General features: G+C 44.5%; 1 protein-coding gene across 2 annotated transcripts in view; it reads right to left on the reverse strand.

Moving 5' to 3' along the window:
* Window positions 1-26991, reverse strand: part of LOC148022866 (Sodium Bile acid symporter family) — a 79877-nt gene extending 52886 nt beyond the window's left edge. The window contains exons 1-2 of one of the 2 annotated variants that reach the window (XM_087695147.1): window positions 25940-26024; window positions 25749-25837 (exon numbers count right to left, since the gene is read on the reverse strand). In XM_087695147.1, coding sequence (XP_087551273.1) covers window positions 25749-25835 — 87 coding nt within the window. In that variant the 5' untranslated portion in view covers window positions 25836-25837; window positions 25940-26024. Of the gene's footprint in view, window positions 1-25748; window positions 25838-25939; window positions 26025-26404 lie in introns of those variants that run through there. The other variant, XM_087695146.1, reaches the window with a different exon arrangement.
* Between the last annotated feature and the right edge of the window lie 705 nt (window positions 26992-27696).

A 27696-nucleotide genomic window follows, 5' to 3' on the forward strand; every position in this document is an offset into this window, starting at 1 on the left:
ATAAGTATTTATGTTAGGTAAGACAATGAAACTGACCTTTGATAACTCAAAGGGCAGTAAACCTTAAATTGCAACATTCACAGTAAATTCAGCAAATTGAATGCTCGCAAACAAGAGCTACAGTTCTCCTAGTCGACGCAAAGACATAGATCAGCCCTACAATAGAGTCCATTGCACAACTTGCCTGTGAAAACTGGCACATGCAATGGCTGAGACTGAAAGCAGATTCTTCTTTATTCCAGGCACATGCAATACAACCTTAAACATTATTGTACTCACACTTACTACAATAACAGGAATTTCACCCATGCCATCGATTGCATAAGAAGCATCATTGCCACAAATGACAGACCCCCCTTGCATGCATCCCGCAATGAGACAAACAACCCGTGAAATGAGGTAATGCGCTTGGAAGCACAAATAACATGTATCTTTGGCTTCAGCCACTGATAGTCATTGCATGTGTAATGAAGTATCATCTGAGCATCTAGCAACAAATACATAAATTGGGCATATATCCACATAAGCCATATGTGCTTTTGGAATCTGCATCCTTCTCATTGGCTGTATTTTCAGCAATAGTCATGTCTGATTGCTTATTCTTTTCACAGGCTATGATGCACTTTTGGCATTTCTCTGAGACATGCAATTTTTTCAGCAATAATTACATCATTTCTTCTTCTTACAATCGTCCCTACTGACACAGAAGTCAAAAGATGGGGCTGTCTTACCCTTTGCATTTGACCCTTATGGCTGCCACAACTTTTATTTTCCCTTATTGTTGAGGTCACCACTAACTCGGAATCCACAATCCGCTGCCGTACAAAATAGTACATAGCTTCTATGTGCCTTGCAAGAGCATGAAACACAGGGTTCTTCGCAAGGGGCATATTATGGGCTTGCATCTTGGCATATCAAACTCTGAAACAAGCTTGGAGATATATTTATGCTAGGAAATAAAGATGCCCTATGCCACTAACTTCACAAAGCCTTGGATGTTTGGGATCTATTTGGACATGCATCGGGTCTCCCTATTAATGCCGCCAAATCATCCCTTATTGCTTCCACGAGCTCCAATTTGTCAGATTTGGGATGGCAGGGTGTGCTTGTTCCCCAAGGAGATATCATGAGGCATCTTGGTTATCCCTTAGGTGTCGATGTGCAGCCCAAACACTTGCTCAAATGGATCTCGCACAAATTAGAAGCCAAATTTGTTTATTGGAAATCACAAGCTCGTCCCTTTCGTGTATGTCTTAAAAGTGGCACAGATCATTCTGCTTCCCATGCTCACTTACTTTTTGCCATTGCTTCCACGAGCTCCAATTTGTCAAATTTGGGATGGCAGGGTGTGCTTGTTCCCCAAGGAGATATCATGAGGCATCTTGGTTATCCCTTAGGTGTCGATGTGCAGCCCAAACACTTGCTCAAATGGATCTCGCACAAATTAGAAGCCAAATTTGTTTATTGGAAATCACAAGCTTGTCCCTTTCGTGTATGTCTTAAAAGTGGCACAGATCATTCTACTTCCCATGCTCACTTACTTTTTGCCATTGCTGCCCTAGACTAATGTGGCTCAGATGGATATCACCTGGCACTCCGCTTTATGCTATGGAAGAAAGACTCAGTGCATGCTGGTATATCATGGATATCTTGGAATCGTGTTTGTACACCGAAATCCATGGGGAGTGGGGCTGTTTTGGATGTGCATACCCATATGATAGCCTTTTACTACTCGCTTTGGAGTTCATGTGTGTTGGTCAACAACCCTAGATAGTTATTGCCCATTATTTTCTTCAAGATCACGGCCTTTTGCAAGGTAATACGAAGATTCAAGGTTCTTGGTGGCATGTCCTTAATGTTGACACTCACTTCTCTACATCTACTTTAGTACTTCTCAATCACTTGGTATGTTGATGGAAAATGGTGCTTTGTAAGGTACAATGGCACCCCGACCGAGGATAGATTGGCCACTAATTCTTTCCAATGGAAATTCTCACAGTTTCTCGTCTACTCTCATCGGAGGACAAATCAGAGGACAAACCTAAGTTTAATTGCATGGCTCTGGCCTCAGTGGCTGATGCCACTATCCTGCCTCGATACACACTCGTGTCTTTTCGCACAATTAGGCAGGTTTTCCAGGTCCCTCATGGCTGCGGCGCCCTTTGGGGCAAGGTCTCCGGGCTTTTACAAACCTGCCGACCTTTTCCTATCCTAGATTTCTGCCTCTCCCTGGCAGGATTGGAACCTTGCAGGCCGCTTGAGTCTCCAATCTTCCTCAGTTAATCAGATTTACCACCTCATGATCAAAGATCATTCATGGTTGACCATTAAAGCTAGTGCACTTTGGGGACTGCACAAAACTAAAGCCTAGTGAAAGCTCACAATCATGGGAGGATGGCATAACAAGACACCGTTCAAATGCAAGGTATTCATTTGGCACATGTTGGTGGGTGGTCTTTCCCTAGCTTCAACTCTTCGTCGCTAGGGTATTTCCAATAGCAACTATTTTGTCTGTACTACTGCAATGGAATCTTCCCATCACCAATTTCTCTCTTGTCCTTTTGTCTCGAAAATTTGGCTTCTCCTTTCTTACATTTGGCATGTCGTGGTAGGCGCCAAGATGCATCCTTTTGATTGGGTTTTTGGTAAGCCTAAGCATCATGATCCACTACAACCTCACATGACGATTCTATTTCACTTTCTCAAATTCTAGGGCTGTTGGCATATTTGGGTCATGGGCAATGCATAAATTATGTGGCCAAGCTTAAAGGACTTCTTCAATGGCAGCTTGATCTTATTCAGCATGCCGATACTTTGTCTGTAGAGAATTTGGTCTTGGAGCTATATATAGCTTACCTATCTAGACTAGGTCTCACCTATATATATGTAGATTGTGATCAATATGATATAGTCTTTGGGAGTGTATATGCTGTGTCTCCTCTCTCTCTATCGCGTCTCTACATATCTTCTCTCTCTACATTTCAACATGGTATCAGAGCTATCACGATTGACTGTAATCAATTCCTTAAAGAAGACAATTAGGAAATTTACCTATGTAGTATCTCTTCTATTCTTGATTCATGTTTTTTTAATGCTTAATTTTGATGTACTATGTATGTTATGAGCATGTTATGAATTTTAAGCATAGAAGAAGTTCACTCGATTATCATTGATCATCATTTAGATTGTAGATATGTTGAATTGTAGATATGCCTTGCTTGGATATCCTAAAAGTTTCTATTTGAAAACCTCTTAAGGAAACGCCTTTCTCAAGAAAACTGGTTTTTATGATGTGCTAGGACTCACAAGCTTTCTTCCTATCAAATCCATGCTCAATTTGGTTGTCTATGTCAAAAGTTATGTCAGTTCAAGTAAAATGGACTTGAAACAGAAAAACGAACAGGACAATAGCTTTTTGTGCACACTTCTACGACATAGGTTTCGTCACAATTACTCACTCTTGCGTTTCTGCATTTCTGTCAAAATTAGCCGGATCGTCATCTATTCTTCGCCAAAAAGTAAAGCAATAACGTTTTGAGCATTGTTCATATTTCTCGTCTATGTTGAACCGATTTCTTCTCACATGTTTTGTCTATTTTGGGTCACTTTATTCTTGCCCACATTTCATTTATCTTGGGTCTCTTTATTTTGAAGTATGCTTTTTGAACTAAACGTCTTTCCTCACAAAATAGCTTTTGCGTACGATTTGTTGTGCTGCACTTTCATCTCATCATTTCGTATATGGTGTGCAGATTCTATGATCTCATATTGTACGTATTCTCTTAGTCAACTATGTCAAATTATATAATTGTCAACGGATTTTGTAACGTGTCCACCTGTCCACTTGTAGAACATGTCTTAGCAGCCCATCGGGAAGAGAGTTCAGAAAGCGCCGCCCGGCACTCCCACGGAATGTCACGGGGTTTGTGATCTAGGTCCTCCTGAGTTTGCTACGAAGCGGAAGCATTCTGGCCATTCCCACTTAGAATTGACCTGAATCAGGGTTTCTTGATTAATTCAATAATCTGATTAATTCAATAATTTTCACTGTTTCTAAACTAACCAAGGAGAATGGAAAACGAGAGGGATGCGAAGCTCGACCTCTCTGCCCATAAGGCATAGTCCCATTCCGTTCCCCTAAAACAGTATAAATCGGGACTCTAGCTTTCTAGATTCTAGGTCATCGTTACCTTGCTATCAATTCCGTTGAGAAAAGTTCCCGGCCAACCGGGACCACCCTTCCGTAGGACGGACCCATGGTCACATCCACCGCACTTTCCTCAGGATGCTTTAGTTATCTAGTTACCTACCACATTTAGTTTGACAAGCAAAAACAGCTTCCTTAATTAACCAATTAATCACCGGTTCCTTCACGTAACTTAAGCATTGACATAGAAAAACAATGTCAAGCAAGTTCCTTTTCAACAATTGATCTTATTATCAGTCTTTGGAATACATCATATAATCCAACCCGAAGCCTATTCCATAATCCGCCCGAAGGCAATTCTAGCAATCCTCAAGGATCGCTATTCCAAGTTTCCGCCCGTAGACTAGTATACGGGCCTCGAGATCCAATCTCGAGTCACCCCTGGCACCCAAGCATCCTCCCCCTGGCACCCAAGCATCCAAGCATCCTCCTGCACCAAGTAACACCCACGGAGAGACCTCTCGCGGCGGGTTCGGTCCACGTACCCGGCACGGCTAACAACCCCCTTGGATAGACAATCGAGGGTAACTGATGCTGCCTCTCCCTCTAGGCCTTCAACGTGAAGTATTAATTATTTTTCCAGCATTAATTCCTTGAGCAAGAAGTACAAACAGTGCTCCTAAGTGTACAAACACAAGCATTCCAATGGTCGTTTGTACGGCCAACTGCTAAGGTGTGAATCCTTCTCTCCGAATGCATCCAGCATTCTATCCGGGATCAATTGCGACTTGGCAAGATCCCAAGGGTTTCATAAGCTAAGTTGCTTGTTTACCCTTTTATCCTTGGGTTAGGGTTTATACCCAGTTAACCCAAATTGTTTCCACCTTACGTTTCCTTAAATTAAAGACAATAAATCCTGGGCAACCTCATCGCCCTAACTTGATTGGTCAATTGCTTGCTAGGCAATTCATAATTTCCCTAACTTGGCAAATCAGCCCAAGGAAGGGTGATGTAGCAAGATGACCACTCATCCTCTTGCAAGTTAGACTTGCACTTGGAACTCGCCAACCTTGTTCTAAGGAGTGGCAATACTGTTTTGTGATTTAGTCACAAAACCGTGCGACGTTGCAACTTGTTGCACGAGATAAGTGTCGCGCCTAACTTGTGGGATTATTTCTCCCATCACACGGTATTCCTTGGTCAAGAATACCTTTGGTCAAGACATAGGGTTTGGGAGTCCTCTTGACCCAACCCAACCCTAACCCTACTAGGCCGATAACGTCTTGGCCCTAGGGTTCCTAATTTCCTTGCGGAAGTCTAGTATATGGCCAATTGATCCTTAGGGTAAGAACCCTAGATCGTTCTTGCATGGGCGTTTAACTAACCCTAACATTCCATGAATGTGGGTAGGACCTTTGAGGTCGGAAATACTAAGTCGGTTTCCCGAGTGCGATACTAAGCAGAATTTTATCGCGGCTTAGCTCTACCTAGCGCATTGAGGTGATCATCATTTGAGTTACACCATTACAAGCGATTTACCTAATTGATCCACTTGTCTTGCGACAAGAGGTGATCTTTCCTTAGAGATGCAAAATACTTTTCCTAAAAGATGTAAATAATTGCAAGATATAACATTCCATGCAAATATGCGATTCATAGACTTTTTCCTTCTATGCAGCTATAAGTTCTACAATGATCGTTACTTTTCCTTGCCTAAACTATAATGATTGACATTCCGAGCTATCTCGTATAAAACCTACGTTGATGCAACAAAATTAAGGCTTTAATATTTTTTATGAAGATGCGTTCGAAATTTGGCAAAAGGACTCCATGCATGAGCGAATACCATGAGTCCAACATTAAATTAATCCTTCCTTTAGCACTTAACCCGTCTCAAAATGAACTATCATCGCATGCAATTTACAAATTCATAAATTCCTTTCCATGCATTGCGACTATTTTGGACAACATTCAATGGGCGTCTAAGAATATCCTCTATATAAACCACGACCATGAATTTACTTCATAAGTGCATCATGCGACATAAGCTCTATCCTTCTTAGTACGATATCATCTTCTAAGTTATGCATTATTCGTTCAAGACGATTGCAACTTGACCATGGAAGTGCAAACAATTTCAAATGCACGACATGCAGCTAAATCTTGTAAATCGGATGAATAAATGCATTTATAACTTCCCTACGAAAATTAAACATGCTTAAATGCATTATTTCCATGCGGGTTTATTAATGGAACTTGGGCATTAGGACTCGGAACGTTGTCCACGCGTGAACTCGGGTTGGAAGCTCCCGCATGTGCACCTCGCGACTTTTGCTTTGGAGCCATCGATGACTAGTGGACTTGGACTCCGCGAATTCTCCTTGCCCTTTTTCCCGATCTCTGAAACTGCCTATTAGGTTAATAATTTCTTTCCCCGCCCAAAAACTGGGACTTACAAAACCGGTTTTTAGAAACCGGAGAAGGCACGTGTAAACAAGGCTTATGGAAGCCTTTAATGGAAGCTTCCAAAGAAGCTTCTAAGCTTCTGTCCACAGTGGATGACGTGGAGAGAGAAAATGATGGAGAGGATGATGAGGATGACGATGAAGGAGAGGAAGAGGATGATGATTATGATGATGATGGCAATGATGATGGCGATGATGGCAGGGGGGCGTGGCAGCCCAGCGGCAGCAGCCCGTGACGTGGCGGTCCTGGCGATAATGGCGGCAGCGGCCTACACGATCCTTCCTCTCTCTCTCCCCTCCCTCTAGCTTGGGGGGATTCTTAAAGGCTTTGAAGGGGGGGGTAGCCACACACGTGGAGGGTGGCATGATCCCCTCCCCATGCTCCTCTCTGCTCCACTTAGCTCATATTCTTCCCACACTCCCTCTCCCCGCCATGCATCGGCTGAGGGGGAGGGGGTTATTAATAAAAAAATTGCACAAATTTATTTATTATCCCTTTTGCTTTTCCCGTGAAGGGTGTTCCCGTGTGGGCTTGCGGTTTCAAGCCACGGTCTTTCATACACGACATAGAGCTGGAGTTTATTAATGCGTATGGAGGGAGTACTTAGCCACCAGCATTTATCGATGCGGGAGATTATTTTGAACCGCTTTTTGCGCGTGGTGTGCGGGGTCTAGGGTCACTAATATTTCATTACGGAAATATTACAGATTTCCTTTTGGACAACGTTCTGTTCCTTACTTTCAAGGACAAGGATTACTTCGGTTGAAAGTAAAGATATTGCTAATTCTTGAAGGTGATGACTTGCATGATATTATTCTTAGTAATTATGAATGTCCACCTCAACCAATTGATCAGGCTCATGATAATACCCTTGTAACTGAATGACCTATCTTTGAAGAATGGCAAATTATTTATAACGAGTATGTTCTTTGTGCTCTTCAAGAATCTCTTATGCTTGATATATGTAATCTTTCAACCTCACAAGCTAAATGGGAGTATTTGATAGCAGTTTTTTAAGAAGAAATCTATTACAGAAATACTTTATCTTCGTAGTCAGCTCACTGAGTTACAATGCAGCATCGGAACTTCTAGGACAACACATATCGAATCATTCAAGAACATTATCAATCAACTTGCTACTGCTAGTAATCATAGTTGCACTCGTACATAGTACGAACTGGTTTGTACTAGACGGTTCGTATTGTACCGTACCGTACGAATTCGTACCAAAGAACAAGTTCTTTTTTTTTCTTTTTTTTATGCGTGGTTGTTGTTGGTGGTGGTGGTTTGGGTTGTTGACTGTTGTTGTTGTGGTGGTGGTGGTGATTTTGTAGCCTTGATCGATCAACCAAGAAAGGGGTGGAAGCTTGATTAGACTCCTCATACATGTTTTGTTATGATTTATCCTAGAGCCAAAGGCCATACATAAGGTATTCAAGCAGTTCCAAATGTTTCTAATTGATGTCCCATCATTTTTCACAATATGTTAGCATCATCAATAAATAAATTCAGCACCATTTGAGAATCATCAAGTAGCTTAATCCTATTGATTTTACCTTTGTTCACAACTCATTTTGCACCACCCAACCCAAAGCATTAGTACACATTGCTAATAAAACTAGGCCAGAGCATAGCTTGGCCTAATGTACCTTCTGAGAATACACGAATTAGTGAATGTACCATCGATAGCTACTTTAGCCTTAGCAATGCCAAACAAAACCATAACAAAATTCATAAATCTTTTACCAAAACCTTTGATGGTTTGTTTGGTAACTGGTGGTCTCACAGGTCATTTTGGTCTCTTGTAGACGTTAATCAAGCATCTCATGTCATTTCATCTCTCTCTCTAACCAACGCACACTCAACGAATTCTACCAAATACCAGCTACCCTCCCCACCACCGAGCCCCCACCAGCCCAACCGGCCTCCCGACCCCGGGGGACCACCTTAGAAATAGCCACAGCGAGAGGCAAAGCCTGGCGCCCACGCCCCGCCGGCCCCCATCCCCGCAGAAGACACATGTCGAAGATACAAGGGATACTACGCCGCCATCGGAGGGCCCTGCCCCGCCGCTTTAGTCTCTCCATGCTAGACCGACCCATGCGGGACATCCTAGGATGAACACCCCAGGAGCAGTTCCACACCGCACTGGGAGTACCTCTAGATTGTATCTAGTCTAGATATCATTTTGTACCTACTCAATTTAGTTCAACATAGCATAAACGTTAGCTTCACTGGGACTTTTGAAACCTCCCAGACATTTTGTATGCAACATTTTGGTCTCATAGGCCAACTTGGCTTGTTGTAGACGTCAATATAACTTTCTTTCTTTCTTTCTTTCTTTCTTCTCTCTCTCTCTCTCTCTTTTTTTTTCGTAAAAGGTAATTGTATTAATTACGAAAAAAATACAAGATTACTTGATTACAAGATACATGATGACACAAAGCCATCATGTGAAGAGGTTCTCTCTCTCTTTCTCTCTCTCTTTTTTCTGATTACAAGAGACACGAGGGCCCTAGGCCAACGTGTGGGGAATCCCCATAGTAATGCACTAAAAAAGTTACACCAATCATGGCAACGACCCAGAGGCAATTGCCATATGCCACGGATGCAAATCCTCCGGAGGGAGCAAGTCGAAGTGTCGGATGAGATCTAGCTGCCAATGCAAGAGCCCTTTAAGCCTGGCAATATGTCGCGGTACATTAGAGGCCGAATCAAAGAGAAAAGCATTGCGCGTGGTCCAAATGTGCCAGCATCCCCAATATCTGAAAAAATGAAATAAGATCTTCACATGCAACTGTGGCGGTGTGGGATACTTCGGGCGCACAAAAACCCAGTCGAAAGGAGTTAGCGAGGACCCCACCACCGCGCGCCAAATGTGCGACAAGAGTGACCAGATATTCTTGGCGAGCGGGCAAGAGAGAAAACGATGTCGGGCCGATTCCGCCGGTGTGGTACAGAAGAAACAATTGCCATTCGAGATGCGACGCTTGGCAAGGGCCGAGGCCAGAGGAAGACCACAAATCATCACCCGCCAAAGAAAGACCTTGCATTTGAAAGGTGTCTTATTCAGCCAGCCCTCCATCAGCGTTGTCTGCCACCATGACAGCGATTTCCGCAGTCCCCAAACAGTATTAGCTTTCTCACCCAGCCATTGGTGATCTTGAATGAGAAGATGATACACCTGATTAGTAGAGGCCTTTTCCAGACTCAGCTGGCCTGCAAGGTCCCAGTCCTGCCAAGGGCGATCCATGGCCAGGGCAGGAAAGGGTTGCCTACCCTGAAGCTCCGACGAAAGCTTTTCCCATAAATCACGGTATCCACGCGGGATCTTGAAGAGTCGCCTAGCAGTCCGAAACGATACGAGGACATTGCGAGTGGCAAGGGTAGCATCCGCAACCGACGTCACACCTAAACGGGCCATGCGGTTAAATCTTGGTCTGAGCTGATGTTTATCTTCCCATGAAAGGAGTCTCGATACTGCCAACAATTCCAGCTGAAAGGAATTAGTCTGCAAGCGGTCCCCTACTGGGTGCCAACCGGCCTTTTGGAGCACCACTTTCCAAGAGCCGACCAAGTGCAGTAACAAAGAGGAAGAGGGACTGGAAAAACGAGAGTCAGCATTAAGGACATGCCACCAGGAGGCCCGAAGCCGTGTGTTACCATGGCGGAGCCCGCTGTCCTCAAGAAAATAACGGGCTATGATGGTCCACGGGTGATGATCCACACACATGGCACGAAAAAGGGACCAACGGAGAGCTAGCATATGAGTTTGTGCATCCAAAATAGCTCCACCACCCATGCGCTTAGGGGTACATGCATGTGACCATGAAATCCACGAAATGCCTGCCTGCAGTGAATCCTTCTTCCATAGCATGAAACGGATGGGATGAGTGAGAGCCTTCAAAGTAGTAGGCGTCCATGGCAACAAAGGCAGAAAATACGTTAGCATTGGTAGCATGATTGTCTGGGCCACTTTGAGGCGGACATGGAATGGCCACGCTTGCGACTTCCAATACATAAACTTCGCCGCCAGTTTTTGTGAAATCCACTCCAGCAGGTCTTTTGGCCGTACATCCACCCCCAATGGGTATCCAAGATGCCTGACAATGGAGCCACGGGAAACCACCTAGCCTTGCCAGCCTAATGACTGTAAATCAGGCTCCGTACAACTGAGAATGGCTGACTTAAAGGCATTGATGCGAAGCCCTGAGGCCTGACCAAAGAGTGTCCAGACATCTAATGCCCTTCGAATGTTGTCCCTGTCCGCCTGCAAAATCATAAAGGTGTCATCAGCCAAAGATTGACTAACGAAGTGCTGACCCAACGGAAGAGACAGGCCGGCCAGCTGAGCAGAGGCTGCCATGGAGGATAACATTGAAAGGACCGGGTGAGTCGCCAGGGCAAAGAAGAGAGGGCTCAAAGGACAACCCTGTCTGACCGAGCGTGCAAGGACAAATGGCTCTGTAACCCCACCATTAAGCATAACTCTAGAGGAAGCCGCAGCACTAATGGTGTAGATCAATCGGGACATCCGGGTACCAAAGCCCATAGCAGACATGAGATCTGCAATGAAAGACCAGTCCAACATAATCAAACGCCTTTTCCAAGTCCAATTGAATCAATATCACTTCCTGACCGGAGTGCCGCGCATAATCAATAGCCATTTGCACATTTAAGATATTATGCAGAATGTTGCGGCCCTTAATGAAACCATATTAAAGAGGATGCACAATAGCTGGAAGGTGCGTGTGGAGCCGATTCGCCAGCACTTTGGAGTAGATTTTATACATGGAGCCCATCAAAGAGATTGGTCACCAGTGTTGCAGCTTTGACGGCGAAGGGACCTTTTGAATTAGTTTGATAAGGCCTTCTTTCCATGAGGAGGGCATGACCCCTGTTTCCCAAACCTGCTGAAACATGACCACCAATGGCTTCACCAACTGCGTGGCGGAGGTCTGAAAGAATTCATTAGTGAGACCATCCCAGCCAGGACTTTTATCCTTCGGCAGGTGCAACAAAACATCCATAACCTCCTCCTCGCAAATATCCGCCTCCAAAGTGGCTTGCATATCAACTGGAACCTGCTGGCGGACCAGATGATAGAAGACCGAGCGGGCATGCGTAACCGGGCTAGAAGGCGAGGAAGAAGAACCAAGAAGTTCCATAAAATAATTTCTGCACATAGTGACAATGGTCTGCGGATCAGTGACCATTCGACCTTCCGAATCCTGGAGTCTGGTCATATTTTCGCGAGCCGGAGACGCATGCAAGGCGCGAAAGAACTTATGAGACGGGCAGGCACTATCTTGCAATGTGTCAGTCAAGTTGTGCAGCTTGGCCTGTTGGTAAGATTTCAACTGAAATACTTGAATAAGATGGGCCAAACGCCTCTCCAGTGACAGCAGAAAATCATCATCTGGGGAATCCAGAAGCAAGGAACGGACCAAAGCCAGTAAGTCTTCTGCTGCATGTCGACGTCGGCGACAAAGCGAGGCATGATGGATCCCATACTGTCGAGCAACCCGCTGCACATTAGAGAGCAGCCGTGCAAATGAAGGCAAGCCCTCAGAGGCGAAGTCCAATAAGAACCTCTCAATCAACTGCTGCATATAGCCCTGGAAAATTGAATGCTTCAAATAAGAGGAGTTGAAACGTAAAGGGAGCCTATCCAGCAATTGCACAAAAGGTGCAATAGATTGTGCCCGCATCTCAAGCTGGAGGGGAAAATGGTCTGACAACGCATATTGCTGCAAGACCTTCATTTCCAGCATCTCGGGAAGAAAATCATCCCCCTGCATGATATACATTCTGTCCAGTCGCGACCAGGTAGTTGCATATTGTGCGGAATGAAAAGTAAACCCTGAAAAAGAAGGGTGAAGCCACGACCAAAGATCTTGCTTGAGTACGTGCAAAGCAAAGGAACTCCACACCCGGCTTTCCGGCGTATCCATTACCGAATGCCCTGAAGTGGACTGAGAAGAGTCAACACACATATTGAAATCTCCCATCAAAAACCCCCTTCGGCCGAGTGACATGGAGCCCTGCAAAGTGGACCAAAGATCCCGTCGGGATGCGGGATCATTCGGAGCATAGAGGCCCAACAGCCATAAAATCTCTCCTTCAAATAAGACTTCGATCACCAGAAAGCGGCCCTGCACATCATTTTTAACAAGGACAGGCTGATATTTCTCATGGACAATCATCAGCACGCCCGAATAGTGCGTAGCATGGGTCCCTGCATAAAACAGACGGAATCCATGACAGTCCATCACTTTTCCTGCTTCACCGTGACTTTTGTGCTCAACTGCACACAATACATCCCACTGGTTCTCATGCAAGACGGTCCACATGGCATGTTGCTTATGGCGAGAGCAAATGCCTCGCACATTCCACGTGGCGATCTTCATGTATCCTCAAAGAAGGAAGTCAGGAACGAGGCGCCTGCTGCCTCGATTTCACCTTTTCCGCGAGAGCATCCAGGACACCCTCATCCAGAAAATCAGCCAATACTGCAAACGAATTCTGGCGACCTGCTTTAGAGGTAGAAGGGAAATCCACTGCCTCTCTCTCTCTCTCTCTCTCTCTCTCTCTCTCTCTCTCTCAACCTTCTCTCTCAAGCATATATGCCTCTTATCTGTATGATCATTCGTGTATGATGTATCCACTCCTATGTATGTACTTGTAAGTTGTAGCGCATGTTGCGCATGCGGCATATGCCATAGAGGTTTTGGCGTGGTACCCTCAAGTATTCATCTTATATACTCCAATAGCATTGCTATTTAGATTGTAAACATCTGTTCTATCATCTATAGTTCAAAATAATGAAGTTAACTTTTTTTTTCGTACTAATATCGTACCGTACCTTATAAAATCTTAAGGTACCATTTAGTACCGTATTTTATCGTACCGTACCTATGTTTCAAGAGGCGTTTTGATTTAGATCATAATAGAGCATATGCTGCTACACATGACAACACTACTAAAGAAGTAAATTCTGTAAGTTATTCTATCTCTCCAGAAAGGAAACTTCATGTTCGTGATGGATCTCTTTTTATTATTGATTTCGCTTTGGTGCTAAAGTATTGACTGAACGGCAGAGAAGATATCCACATGTAAAAAGAGGATTATGGGGAATTGTGACAGCCCTTAAATATGATAAGGAGTATTTTATGGATGCTCATGTAGTCATTGAGACCGATTGTTTGCCGATATTGGGTATGATTACTAGTTGTGCTACCCCGGACATTGCTATTCTCCGATGGATTACATACATCAATTCTTTGAACCCTGAATTTCAGCATATTGCAGGAAGAGATAACCCAGTGGTAGACATATTATCTCGGGCACACTATGAGAATGAAGATGGGATGATGGATGAGGAGGAAGAAGATGACTTTCTCGTGGCTGAAAATGATGTTGCAAGAGTGAATTTAGCAATGCAAGGTGTTGCTACAGCATTAACAGAAGCTTGGACAACAAAGAGAAGACACTTTAGATGTTTTGCATCTTGTGTAGAAGTGTTTCTGGAAAACAAATATACAGGAGAGTAGCTGAGAATTGGTCAATACCTCAGTACATTAACAAAGAGAGATGAATGGTCAGATTAGGAGTTTAAGAAGATCAAGAGGAAAGCCTATGGGTTTTTCTTAAAAGATGGATACTTATGCAAACATGCTAAAAAGAAACAGGGTATGCCATTGCGAGTTTTGGGTGACAGAGCTTTACAAGTAAATGTTATGCAAGAATTTCATGAAAGCTTATGGCTTGGTCATAGAGGTGTTAGGGGTACTTTTGCAAAGATCAAAGAAAGATATTGGTGGCAAGGTATTTACACTGATACTTGTGGACCTTTTCCTATCAAAATCTCAATATCGGTATTTCATGACATTTATTGATGACTTATCAAGACACACCACTGTTTTTCTCTTGCGACACAAATCAGAAGTTTTATTATCTTTTAAGTAATATCAAAAAGCTACAGAACTTCATACTCGTCGTCGCATCAAGAAACTTTGTAGTGATAATGATGGAGAATACATTTCAAATGATTTTGATGATTATTGTAATGATCAGGGTATTCATCATGAATATACGGTTCCCTGCTCTCCTCAATAGAATGATACTCCTAAACGTAAAAACAAGACTATTCTCAATACCATGAGATGTATGCTCATTCATTCTAGCTTATCTCGATGTTTCTAGGCTGCAGCAGTCTTAATAGTAGTATTTGTGCAAAATCATATTCCTATAACTGCTCCTTCTAATAAAATACCAATTACTAATTGGACAAGTAAAACTCCCCCTGTTTCATATTTTCAAACTTTTGAATGTATTGCTTATATTTATGTACCCAAAGAGACTCGCAGAAAACTTTCACAAGTCGCGATGCTATTTTCAATTAGCAACTTATGGGCAGCACATGGTCTCAGGAGGATGTTGGGCGGACGTAGTCACTAGAGAACGTTGATGATACAAAGTCATTGCTCACTTCTTTTCCTTTTCTATATGATGATGAACCTCCTTTACAAGATAATATTGACTCTTCAAATCAGGATTCACAACCTACACCTATTATTATTGATGATGACCTTGGTATTGATCTTTATGTTGATCTTCCAATTGATAATGAGCATTGTACTTGTCATGTTTATGATGTTGATATTCTTGAGAATGCTCTCAATATTTGTGAAGACCCTGTCTCTTATAGTGATGCCATGTTATCCCTACAAAAGGAACAATGGCAAGATGCCATGGAAGCTAAGTATGAATCTCCTCTCTAAAGGTACATGGATTCTAACTAAGCTACGACCTGGATGTACTGCTCTTAAATGCAAGTGGGTTTATAAGACTAAAACAAAAGCAGATGGAACATTTGACAAATTCAAAGCAAGGCTAGTTGCCAAAGATTTCTCACAAATTGCAGGAGTTGATTATCAAGAAACTTAATTACCTGTTGTCCGTATTACCAATATTCGAGTCTTGTTAGTTTTTGCTGTTGAGTTTGATTTGGAGGTTCACCAAATGGATGTGAGAACTGTTTTTCTTAATGGTGATTTAAAGGAAGAGATATACATGGAGCAACCACAGGGATTTGTAGTCAAACAAGGAAAATCTTGCTTGCAGACTTCATCGGGCACTCTATGGTCTCAAACAATCTTCACGAGCTTGGTATCAAAAGATTAATCTCTTCCTTACAAAACAAGGTTTTATCTCTTGTTCTTCCAATCCTAACTTATATGTCAAGCACTACAATGATAGTTTTGTTATTCTTACTCTATATGTGGATAATACCATACTTGATTCTAACAATCTCAACTTCCTCCAACAAGTAAAGAAGATTTTATCTTCTGCATTTGACATGGTCGATCTTGGAGACATACACTCATGTCTTGGTGTTCAGATTCAACACTATCGAGAAAAGGGTGTTTTATTACTGCGCAAACAAAGTTCATTGAAGATATTATTTAAAGTTTGGTTTGGGTTCTGCACATCGTATTAGTACTCCTTGTCTTGTGAGCTCTACCAAAAACTCTTCACTTTCTACAAAATGATGGGCAATTATCATTACATCAACCTTATGCTAATCTTGTTGAATGTCTTCAATTTGTTGGCTTAAATTCTCACCTTGACATTCTTTTTGCTGCAAATTTTCTTGGACAACATCTTAGTTCTCCATGCCTTAAACATTGGACTCCAACTAAACGAGTTTTGAAGTATTTGAAAGGCATAAAGATTTTGGGTTGGTTTATCGGTGCCAACAAAACTCTGATTCTCTACATTCACTTTATCACCGGGATCTTCGAGAAGAGGGTGTTCCTCACCCCCCTCTGAGGCTGGCATGTCCATGAACCTAACATCACGGCTTGTATAGACATCCCACTTAACGGGATCATACAATTGGTAGCCTTAAGACTACGAGCTATAGCCCACAAACACCTGTCTTTTGGAAGCTACTTCAAATTTGTCATGCTCTGTCTTCAGGATGTGATGCCTATGTTCACACCCAAAAACCCTAAAATAAGAAACATCTGGCTTAGACCAAAGTACGCCTCATAGGGGATCATACCAACAACGGAAGGAAGGGAACGATTAAGGATGTGAACTGCAGTAGCCACAGCCTCAGCCCATAGACACTGAGGTGTCTGACGATACTCTGTCATGGTATAGGCCATCTCGATCACACTACAATTCTTCTACTCCAATATGCCATTCTCCTGAGGGGTGTTTGTATTGGCAAACTCCTAATGAATACCACGATCTGCACAAAAACGAGTAAGCTCATTAGAAACCACCCCTCCGGAATCCTTTGAAGATTTCTCCTTCTTCTCCTTGTCTTTCTTCTCCTTGTCAGGGAAATCCTTCTTCTAGTGACCTATTTTGCTATAGATGTAACAAGTAGACTCCTTTTCTTTGTCCTTCTTGGATTTGTCCTTCTTCTTCTTCTTTCGGTCCTTCCCCTTCTTCTGATAGGGTTGACCAACCAAAGCCTCACATTTAAAAGCATTGGTCCCTTTCAATTACTGCTCTTGGTCCAAGACCATAAGAACCAACTCTTCCCACCAAAGAGTCTCAAACCACCCTAAAGCAATCAAGGCGGAATAAAAACCACTGAAACGGGGCGGTAGCTATGAAAGAAGAGTTATCACCATGTCTTTAGAAGTGAGCACCTTCCCTGCATTTTGTACCTACATCTGAAGCTGCCTCAACTTGTTAATATGCTCCCGCATAGAAGATGACTTGTTGACACTCATGGTCCGCATCTACACTTCCAAAGAAACTCACTTCATGACGGTCATACGATTATACATCTGATCAAGCTCCAACCATATCTCCTGAGCCACCTTCAAATGCTCAAAGTTAGAAAACATCATGAAGGAGTTAGGCTACAATAAAGAAGATAAAGATAGGTGGACATGTGAGAAGGATGAGCCCTCACACCCACAAATTGCAGCCCAACTTGAAGAAGAACCAGTGTTGGAAGAGATAAGAGTTTGAGGAGGAGGGGATGCCCAATACCAATCAAGAAACACCACCTATTGAGATTGAGGGTGAGACTAGGATAGCACCCTCCTTTGAGACAAAGGATGCCTTTGATGATGAGGATGACGAGAATATACATGAGGAGATAGACTTAGAACATGAAGATGGTAGGGTGAAAGCACCTTGGGCAGGGAATCCTCTACACCGAGCCAAAACTTCATTGTGCAAGGGTGAAACCCCGACAAGCTTTAAAGTGGAGATAGGTGAAGTACAAGAAAAAGAAAAAGAGAAGATAGAAGAGTTAGAAGAAGTAGAAGAGTCATGCAAAGAAAAAGAGAAGGGAGACTATGAGCTCCATCGTGATCTTAGAATACCTCATCCCTGACAACTCAAAGAAGAAGAGAAGGGAGAGGATGAGCTTGATCCCGATCTTGGAACACCTTGTTCCCAACAACCCGAACCCTAACAAGAAACTAGCCCAACCAAGTTCCATAATAATAGACTAGAAAGATAGTTGAAGGAGAGAATCATAAGAATATGGGAAGAGATAGAAGGAGATGATAGGAAAGAAGAACAGAAAAAATTGCTAGATGGAGCCATAGTGAATATAGAAGAAAAGAGAAGACAAGCAAAGAGAAGAAAAAAGATAGAAGAGCAAGTAGAGTTAGCTAGGATGAAGATGGAAGAGAAAGAAATGATAGAGCAAGATAAAAAGAAACAAGTAGAAGAAGACAAGAAGAAGAAAGTTAGAAAGAAGGATGAGCAAGTAGAAAAAGGCAAAGGAGCAAACTTAGACAAGAGAGTGTGATACCTCTTCTTCCACTACCCCAAATCTAGTCGAAGTGTGATGACTTAGTCCATTCTCCCCAAAGAACTTCAACTCCACATGAAGCTAAGAAGAGCCAAAGAGGTGCCATACACCAAGACTACACCTTCAATGTGAAATGGCAAGTTGTGTTAGAGATCAGATCAGATCAGGGCAGCAGGTGGCCTGGTGCAGTCGGACTGCATAGTCGGACTGCCACGTGGCAGTCCGACCTGCAGTAGGCAGTCGGCTGCATTTAATGCAGCCGACTGGGCATTTCTGGCGCCCTCTTTTGCCCCGTTTTTCGGCTATTTATACCCGACACTTTCAGCAGTCTGATACACTTCTCTGCTCGCAGATTACAGACCGGTGACACGCGCAGATTCCGTCTCTGTTCGCAGATTTCAGACAGCAAACAGTGCAGACTGCAGCGGACTTCGAGGTGGACAGCAGGTTGCATCGTCGAGGTGGAGACACGCAGTCCAGCGCACTGCGCCCGTGTATATATCTGCATATCTTTGTATTCAGCACTCTTTATACAGCAGATCTTCATCGTCCACTGTCTCTTTCTCTCTCTTCTTTCTCTGCGTTCTCTCTCTCTCAGTCCTACGCTTCCGCACCGCTGCACTCTGACATGGTATCAGAGCAGTGTTTGAGGGCTGACTGAGTGCAGAATCAACCTGAAGAGGAGTTTCCATCGCGACACAAATTTGCGTTTTTTGCGTTTAAGGGCAGACAGGAGGGCTGCGCCTTGGAACAAGGCTGAAACGAGTGTGGGCGCACAGGAAAGGAGTACAGGTGGTGGATTTGCTGCTGTTTACTGCTGTTTGACGCGGAGGAAGTTTGAGTTTTCAGCCTACAAGTGCAGGTTTTGCTTTTTCATCGCCTCCGGCGGGTGAAGAAGGTTCAGGACGCGGAAGAGCCTTAGTAGGCTGAGTTTTCCCAGTCAGAGGGGGCTGCTTTTGCGTTTGTGAGGGCATTGCAGGTGAAGATGTCTACAGAGATTGACTTGGAGTTCCAGGCGATTATGGACCGGAAGGTGCCTGTATTACCGGCTCTTCCTGCAGATCAGAAGCTCGACGGCGACAACTACCGCATTTGGCGCGTCATGATGTTGGCCATCCTTGAGTCCTATGATTTGGCGGAGTTGGTACAGGAGGAGATTGACCGGCCCTCGGTAAGAGATGAGTCCAAACTCTCTTCCGATGCTCGTGCGGAGCTGGCCAAGGCCCAGTCTCATTGGGACAAACTGAATGCCAGGATTCGATCCTTTCTCTTTCTATCATGCACTACAGCCGTGATCGCTCACATCGAGCACCTGACGGTGGCTCGGGAGATATGGCTGGAGCTTGATCAGATGTACAATCGGATGACCCTAATGAAGCGGGTTTCTTTGGAGGTATAGATGCGGACCTTGTCCGTAAATAAGTCTTCTTCGCTACGGGAGCATATTAACAAGCTAAGGCAGCTACAGATGCAGGTTCAGAATGCGGGGAAGCCGATTTCCTCCGAAGACATGGCGATCACACTATTGTCCCAGTTGCCGCCACGATTTGATACATTTTACTCTGCCCTTATTGCTTCGGGGCGAGAGTCTACTCTTCGGTGGGAAGAGTTGGTTCCTATGGTCTTGGACCAAGAGGAACAGTTAAAGGGACAGAATGCTTCCAAGTCGGAGGCACTGACAGGTCAAGCCTCTCAGAAGAAGGGGAAGGACCAAAAGAAGAAGAAGGGGGATAACAAGTCTAAGAAGGACAAGGAGAAGGACAAGGACAAAGACTCCACATGCCATATTTGTGGAAAGATTGGCCATTGGAAGAAGGATTGCCCTGACAAAGACACGAAGGACACCAAGAAGAAGGACACCAAGGATTCTGGAGCGGTGGTTGCACCCTCATCAGCTGCATTTCTTCATCTAGCTGTCATTGAGGACGCTTCACCGAATGCTTCTGATGCTGCGATGATGGCTCCCCAGGCTCGAGAGTGGATTGTTGATAGTGGTGCCTCACGGCACATGACTCCTTCATCAGATGGTGTTGCCCAGTTGCGACCCTCACGTGGGCAGATTCTCATTGGAGACAGCTCTTCAGTATCTATTGCAGGTCGGGGTAAGATGCAACTTATTCCCGATGGTCGAGGTGGTACCCATACCTCAGAGGTTTTGCATGTACCAGGACTAGGGTACCATCTTCTTTCAGTTCATAAGATTTGCTCCCTTGGCCTTTTGGTGGAGTTTGACAGTACTACGGTGCGTGTCCTTGATCGTGGATCGAGGAAGGTTCTCTCATCCGGATATGAGGAGAACGGCATTTACAAACTGAAGTCTTCCACTGCCCTCTCTACTCTTCTTCTTACCGCTCAGTCACAGTCAGAGTTATGGCATGCTCGGTTTGGTCACCTAAACTATGACTATCTTCGGAGGGCGTCACGTGGACAGCTTGTTCGAGGGTTGCCGAATATAGTGGTGAGCCAGCAGCCATGTGTCTCCTGCATACAGGGGAAGCAGCATAGGGATGCCATTCCCCACACAGCTTCGCGGCGGTCTACTACACCGATGGAGCTAGTATCTACGGATCTATGTGGCCCTATGAGGAATGAGTCCCTGCGTGGAAGCTCTACTTCATGCTGATCGTGGATGACTACAGCAGGATGACATGGGCCTATTTTTTGGCACTAAAGTCAGAAGCTTTCTCGCACTTCAAGGATTGGCTTCTCTTTGAGGAGAACCGATCGCGCCGGAAGTTGAAGACCTTGCGATCCGACAAGGGAGGTGAATTTGTTTCTAATGAGTTTGCTCGGTTTTGTGTAGATAGAGGAATTCACCAGGAGTTTGCCAATACCAACACTCCTCAAGAAAATGGTATTCTTGAACGGAAGAACCGCAGTGTGATCAAGATGGCGCGCACCATGATGGAGCACCGACAGACCCCTCAGGTTCTGTGGGCCGAGGCTGTGGCTACTGCAGTTCACATCCTTAATCGATCCCCTACTTCGGCCGTGGAAGGGATGACCCCATTTGAGGCTTATTTTGGGATGAAGCCAGATGTTTCTTACTTTCGGGTCTTTGGGTGTGATGCCTATGTTCACATTCCCAAGGCTCACCGTGATAAATTTGAAGCAGCTTCCCGAAAACAGGTATTTGTTGGCTACAGCTCCCAGTCCCAAGGCTACCGACTGTATGATCCCGTCAAGCGGGATGTGTACACTAGCCGTGATGTGCGGTTTGTGGAGGTTCCGGCTACTTCAACGGGTGAGGAGCATCCCGTTCTTGGAGATCCAGGGGAGAGTTGGGCTCCTTCTACAATTCCACTGGAGCCCGTGCCTTTTGATTATGATTCTGTTTCTGACACAGAGTCTACTGTTCCATCGGACACCTCTGAGGAGTTACTACCGGTGGATATTCCAAAGTCTTCTGCTGATGGAGAACGACGAGGGGAGGTTCGGCCTCCTCCTCGCTGGGCCCGTGACACACTCCGTGATTCAGGGATCGAGGGGGATCCTGAGGAGTGGGGACCGCAGGATGGTCCGCGGCGGTCACGGAGGCACCAGGCACATTCTACGGAGCTTGTTTGCTCCAACTATTGTTTGATGACCCGTGTTATGCAGGATCGAGAGCCCACCTCCGTGAAGGAGGCTTTACAGTCCGCCCCATGGAAGAAAGCTATGGAAGCCGAGTTGGAGACTATTGAGAGGAATGGCACTTGGTCACTCGTGCCTCGCCCCCCCGAAGAAGAAGGTGATTGGAGTCAAGTGGGTCTTCAAGACCAAATACCTCAGCGATGGTACTTTGGATAAGCACAAGGCTCGCCTTGTTGCTAAAGGTTTTGCACAGCGCCCCGGGATTGACTGTCATGACACTTTTGCCCCCACAGCTCGTATGGCGACCATTAGAGCTGTTCTTGCTTTGGCTGGCCATAGGAGATGGCCTGTTTATCAGTTGGATGTGAAGTTGGCCTTCCTCAATGGTGATTTGAAGGAGGAGATCTATGTTGAGCAGCCTCCTGGCTTTGGATCTTTAGATGGGAAAGTCTACAGGTTGAAGAAGGCCTTGTATGGCCTCAAGCAGGCTCCGCGTGCATGGAACGAGAAGATTGATTCGTTCCTCCAATCTCAGTTGGGATATCGGCGGTCCAAGGCCGATCCGCAGCTGTATGTTCACACTTCCGAGGATGGTTGTGTGTTGTTTGTCTTATATGTTGATGATTTGATTGTCACAGGTGATGATGCACAGCAGGTCCAAGAGACGAAGTCAGCTTTACATCGGACGTTCGAGATGACGGACTTGGGTCTACTCCATTTCTTTTTGGGCCATGAGATTTATCAGTCTCAGAGGGGGATCTTTATCTCTCAACAGAGATATGTACAGGAGCTCTTAGTGTCTTTTGAGATGGAGGATTGTCGGGCCCTATCTACTCCTATGGATCCGAATTGGAAGGCCACTTCCCATTCCGCTTCTCCTTTGGCGGATGCGTCCCGCTATCGACAGTTGATTGGGTCTTTGATTTGGGTTCTCAACACCAGGGTTGATCTATGTTTTGCTGTTGGGCTCTTGGCAGGGTTCATGAGTGAACCTAAGATGGTGCATTGGCAGGCTGCTCAGAGGATACTTCGGTATCTGAGGGGGACGTCTGATTTAGGGATCCATTACCCCGCAGGGACAGATGGGTCAGATCTTGTACTTGCAGGTTGGAGCGACTCGGATTGGGCCGGTGATGTGGACCACAGGCGGTCTACTACAGGTTACTGTTTTACTTTGGGTGCAGGTGTTATTTCATGGAGTAGCAAAAAGCAGCCCACGGTAGCCCTTTCGTCTACTGAGGCGGAGTATCGGGCCGCGTCTTCCACCACGTGCGAGGTTGTGTGGCTTCGGAGATTATTGGAGGAGCTTGGGTGCCCCCAGACTCGTCCTACATTGCTGCGATGTGACAATGAGAGTTGCATTGCCTTGGCAAGGAACCCTGTTTTTCATGCCCGGACGAAGCACATAGAGATCCAGTACCACTTCATCCAAGAGAAACTTCTGGATGAGCTATGGCTTTGTATGCCAAGCTTTGTAGGTGCGATCCCAAGTTATTGCAATGTTGGGGTGAAGGTGTGGTGGCGCGGTTGTCGCTATGTTGTGCCATGCCGGACTTCGCATGTGCTGGGTAGTCCCCCCTCTCGCTCCAAAAAGGTAGCCGACTAGGACTTACTTCACCCATTCACTAAAGGACTTGATCAATGAGGGTGATAAAAGCTCAAATCTTTTCTGAAAACCTCAAAACATAGTTTTTTCCACACTTTCACAATTGTTCTTGCAAAAACAAACAACAAACAAGTCTCCAGTGCATGCATCTCCGCTCATTCCAGCCATGTATTGATGTGCAGCCCTTGCACTCCCACCCACACACTAAAAATGCAGCCTTTGTGTTGCACCAATTCCTCCACTTCAGGTCTTTCCACGGTTGATCAATCCCTTGTTGAAAAATGCATTCATTATGTTCATTTCTTTTCCTTAATTCCTTTTGGTTTCAAACTTACGACCCCAAAAAGGGGTAGGCGCACACATTTTGGGGTGCCACCCGAGACTGCCTAGTGCCTATAAATATGGCACAGACTCACACGTTCTCATTCACATCTATCAAATCGCTCTTTTCATCCATCATTCTTCTCTTCACTCAGCATTTTTACAACTGTTCCCTTGTCCAACAACACGTGGCTTTTGGACAAGGGTTGACCTGTATTTCAGCTAGTGATCATCTTGAGGTTGCGTTTTCAGCTTCCTGCAGGCCACCCTACTATCCTACATCGTCCAAAGCTAGTGGTTGCAAATTTTCTTCTTCCTCAACTCTAATGGCGCCTAAGGACTACTTTGCGCTCCCTATACAACTATTCTTCACCATTCAACACTTTCTATACCCTACTACCTAGAAGATTGTGTTTCGCTCCCTTCACTATCTTCTCTCACTGTTTGCCATATCCTTGTGTTTCTCCCTGCAAACCCTAATCTCTCTTTGATATGGTATGAGTGCATACCATCCCGTCATTTTTTCTGACATCCCTAACATTGCTCTAATGCCACGTTAGAGTGGAAGGATGCAGAAGCATATGCATGGAGTGATCATAGATGATGAGCACAAAGAGGAGAGAGAGAAAGAAACAAAAGAACACTAAGAATGCTGAGCACTGAAGGTGAATAAATTGGGCACAATATGTACAAAAGGTTACGCGTATATGCTGACAGCCAGAACCTCACACACTCTGTGTACAACTAATTGACTATGACTAGTATGCAAGCACCTATAAATAAGCTGCAAAAGGGGCTGGAAAATGTGCAAGTCAGCCTGCCCAAAATCAGCTGACTAGGGCATGCCAGCCAAACTGCCACATGGCAATGTGGCCTGCCCTGGTCAGACCTACCCTGCTGCCCACGATCTGCCTGCCCACATGCTGCCCAATATGTCTGATACTGCCTGCAATGCTACCCTGCCCAGCCTGCCTAAAACTGGCATCGACCCTGGCCACACTGTCTGCCTGTCCAGGAGGTGTCCATCCACAAGCAAGAAGAAGGCTCCTCTACAGTGAACACCTCCTCCAACCAAAGCAAATGAAACCATGTGAGAGTGCAAAATGGAAATTAACAATGGAGTGAAAGAGAAGGAGAAAAAAGGAACGCACTAAACTGAAGGAACAACGCTGATAGATATCTGAATGATACACGGCTGGTCTAAGTCAGCCCCTAGCATGATGATGATATACATCTGAGAACATGGTCCCACTCAAAGAGCTTTGCTACAGTAGAAAGCCTAAAACGGGATGTCAATTGCATTCACATATTCACATAATTGATTATAAAACCTCCTATTTTGCTACAGCTTTACAAGTTTGACCAATTGCTAATGGCATCCATAGACAACGCAATAGTGAGCTTCCCATCAACCAATAAAGAACACATGTCACTCCTAAAAGTCACAATTTGTGCATGTTGAATATAGCAATAGTACATCTAGCCAATCATATTCTTACTTTCAGGATGTGGATTATTCTCAATGTGCCAATAATGAAACGCATCTGACACTTGTGACTTTTGACCTTACAAAGAGAGATCTCTAATGAAACGCATCTGACACTTGTGATCAAACAAAACTTTTGGACTTTTGACCTTACAAAGAGAGATCTCTAAGAGAAGGATTTCGATAATGAACTCGTTTAGTTTTCTTTTTCTTGCTAAGTTGAGCTGTTTGCCAAGTCTTGGCTGAGGTAGCAAGTTGGGATAATGTTCACTTACTGCAGTGATTTAAACTTAAATGTATTTAAACAGTTCTTTGGTTGATAACTGAGGTTGGCTAAAGTTATTATTTCAGTTACCGTGTACTGAAGGATGACACCGGCTAGTAGCTCCTTTGGCATTGCAAAAGCAGCTCCAAAATCCTTGACCGAGAGCGTCATTCCCATGCCTACACATGCAGCCCAAAGAAAATATTGGCAATTAAGACTGAAATTGGAAGCAATCGGAGCTATCTGGCTCCTTGTCACACAAAGATCAGTGATTTGTTTACCCTGCCATACGTAGGAGTCCGCATACGTTTCCTTGATTGGGCGCTAACTTTTTGTTAACAAGGGTCAAGGTTCCTCCCCCCTCCCCCTTTACTCACAAGAAGTTTTAGATAAGTTCATTATAAATCCACATTGTGAAGTTGAACGAGGGACTGTATACCTAGCTAGATGCAGCGGGAGGCAAGGGGCTGCCAGCCCACCACATTGTGAATTATGACAACATCATGAGCTTTTGCAAGGGAGGGATCGCATACCTAGATAGGTGCAGTTGGGGGAAGGGGCAATGGGGTGCCTCCAGGGCAGAAGCTCGTGATGCTAATGATGTTGAACATTATAAAGAAAAGCAAGGGCAGAAGCTCGTGATGCTAATGATGTTGAACATTATAAAGAAAAGCAAGGGAAAACTGCCCCTTTCTCACATGGGAAAATACCAAAAACTTCTTGTGAGTAAATACAAGGACACATACCCAACATGGTGATGGCAAGGCCCAAGACCTGCCAGCCTCCTTTGATCCAATAAAATGCCTGGGGCTTTGCAATGCCCATCGCACAGCCAAGGGCCACCCAGACGGGAAATGCGGTTGAAAGGAGCTCCAACAGAGGCAGCCACCAGGCGCCATCTGCATCTCCAAGCTCGGAGCTCGCGCCATCCGGAATTTCACCGTCGGAGGGGGGGGAGGCCGCAGAAGCCCTAGCTCGCCGCAGCAGGCGAGGAGAAGAAGAGCTGTGAGAGCAGAGAGAGAGAGAATTGCGCGAGAGGTTTGGATGGCATACGTCGCGAGTGGATAGTTGCCTCGATAGGGACAATGTACCAGCTTGGCGATGGAGGGGATCAGAGAAGAGCGGTGAAGAAGGAGGAGGAGAGACAGACGAGCTGACTGCATGGGGAGCCACCATTGCGGGAGGCTGGCGCGCTCGCTCGAGAGAGAGAGAGTCAGTCACAAGTTCAGCTTGACGTTCTAATGCATGCCAATATCTTTGGCGAGAGATCATCTACTTGCTTGGCATATGGCAATCTCCTCTGTTCCTTTGCCCTGACTTTGTATTTTTTTATGCACCATGGACTAGAGACTACAGCCATCTTGCGACCTTCTACTTGTATTTGTTCGTAATTAATACAATTATTTATTATTAAAATTAAACAAAGAGCCACAAGTTTGGCAAATTCCCACTATTTCTTATTTCCACATTATAAATAGAAATTAAATTTACAAAGTCAATGATATCATCCTTGGTATTCATAAATTAAATCTACAAAGTCAATGATATCATCCTTGGTATCCATAAATGACCTAAAGCTCTCATACTTATCTTCAAGTCCATCTAAACATGCACGCATGTCATCATCATCAACAATTACATTGATAAATTAAAGACCTCCTATAATACTCTTAATCTTTAATGCATAGTTATTTCACAGAGGAACTTCAAGTGCCATTGCCATGCCTTGTTTAATCCAATTTCATACGCCTTTGCTTTGTAAAAGTTTATCATCTTGAACTTCCATGTAGGATAATTATTCTTATTAAGCTTCTCATTGTCAATTTGGTTGAAAGTGTTAGACATTTAGTAAGATAAACAACCTTGCAAAACTGCAATCTATAAAACCAAGTCAATATTAGGTGCACTGCAACCAAAACATGCAACCTTTTTCACTAATTACACATCAAAAATTGTGATCTACAATCTATATGTAGATGCCCTTTGTATCTAACCTAAAAAATAATTGAAATCTTACATATTCAGAATGTATATCCTT

Source organism: Lygodium microphyllum, chromosome 16, assembly GCF_053477565.2.
Source record: "Lygodium microphyllum isolate KBCC chromosome 16, Lygodium_microphyllum_v1.1.10, whole genome shotgun sequence".
NCBI classification, from domain to species: domain Eukaryota; kingdom Viridiplantae; phylum Streptophyta; class Polypodiopsida; order Schizaeales; family Lygodiaceae; genus Lygodium; species Lygodium microphyllum.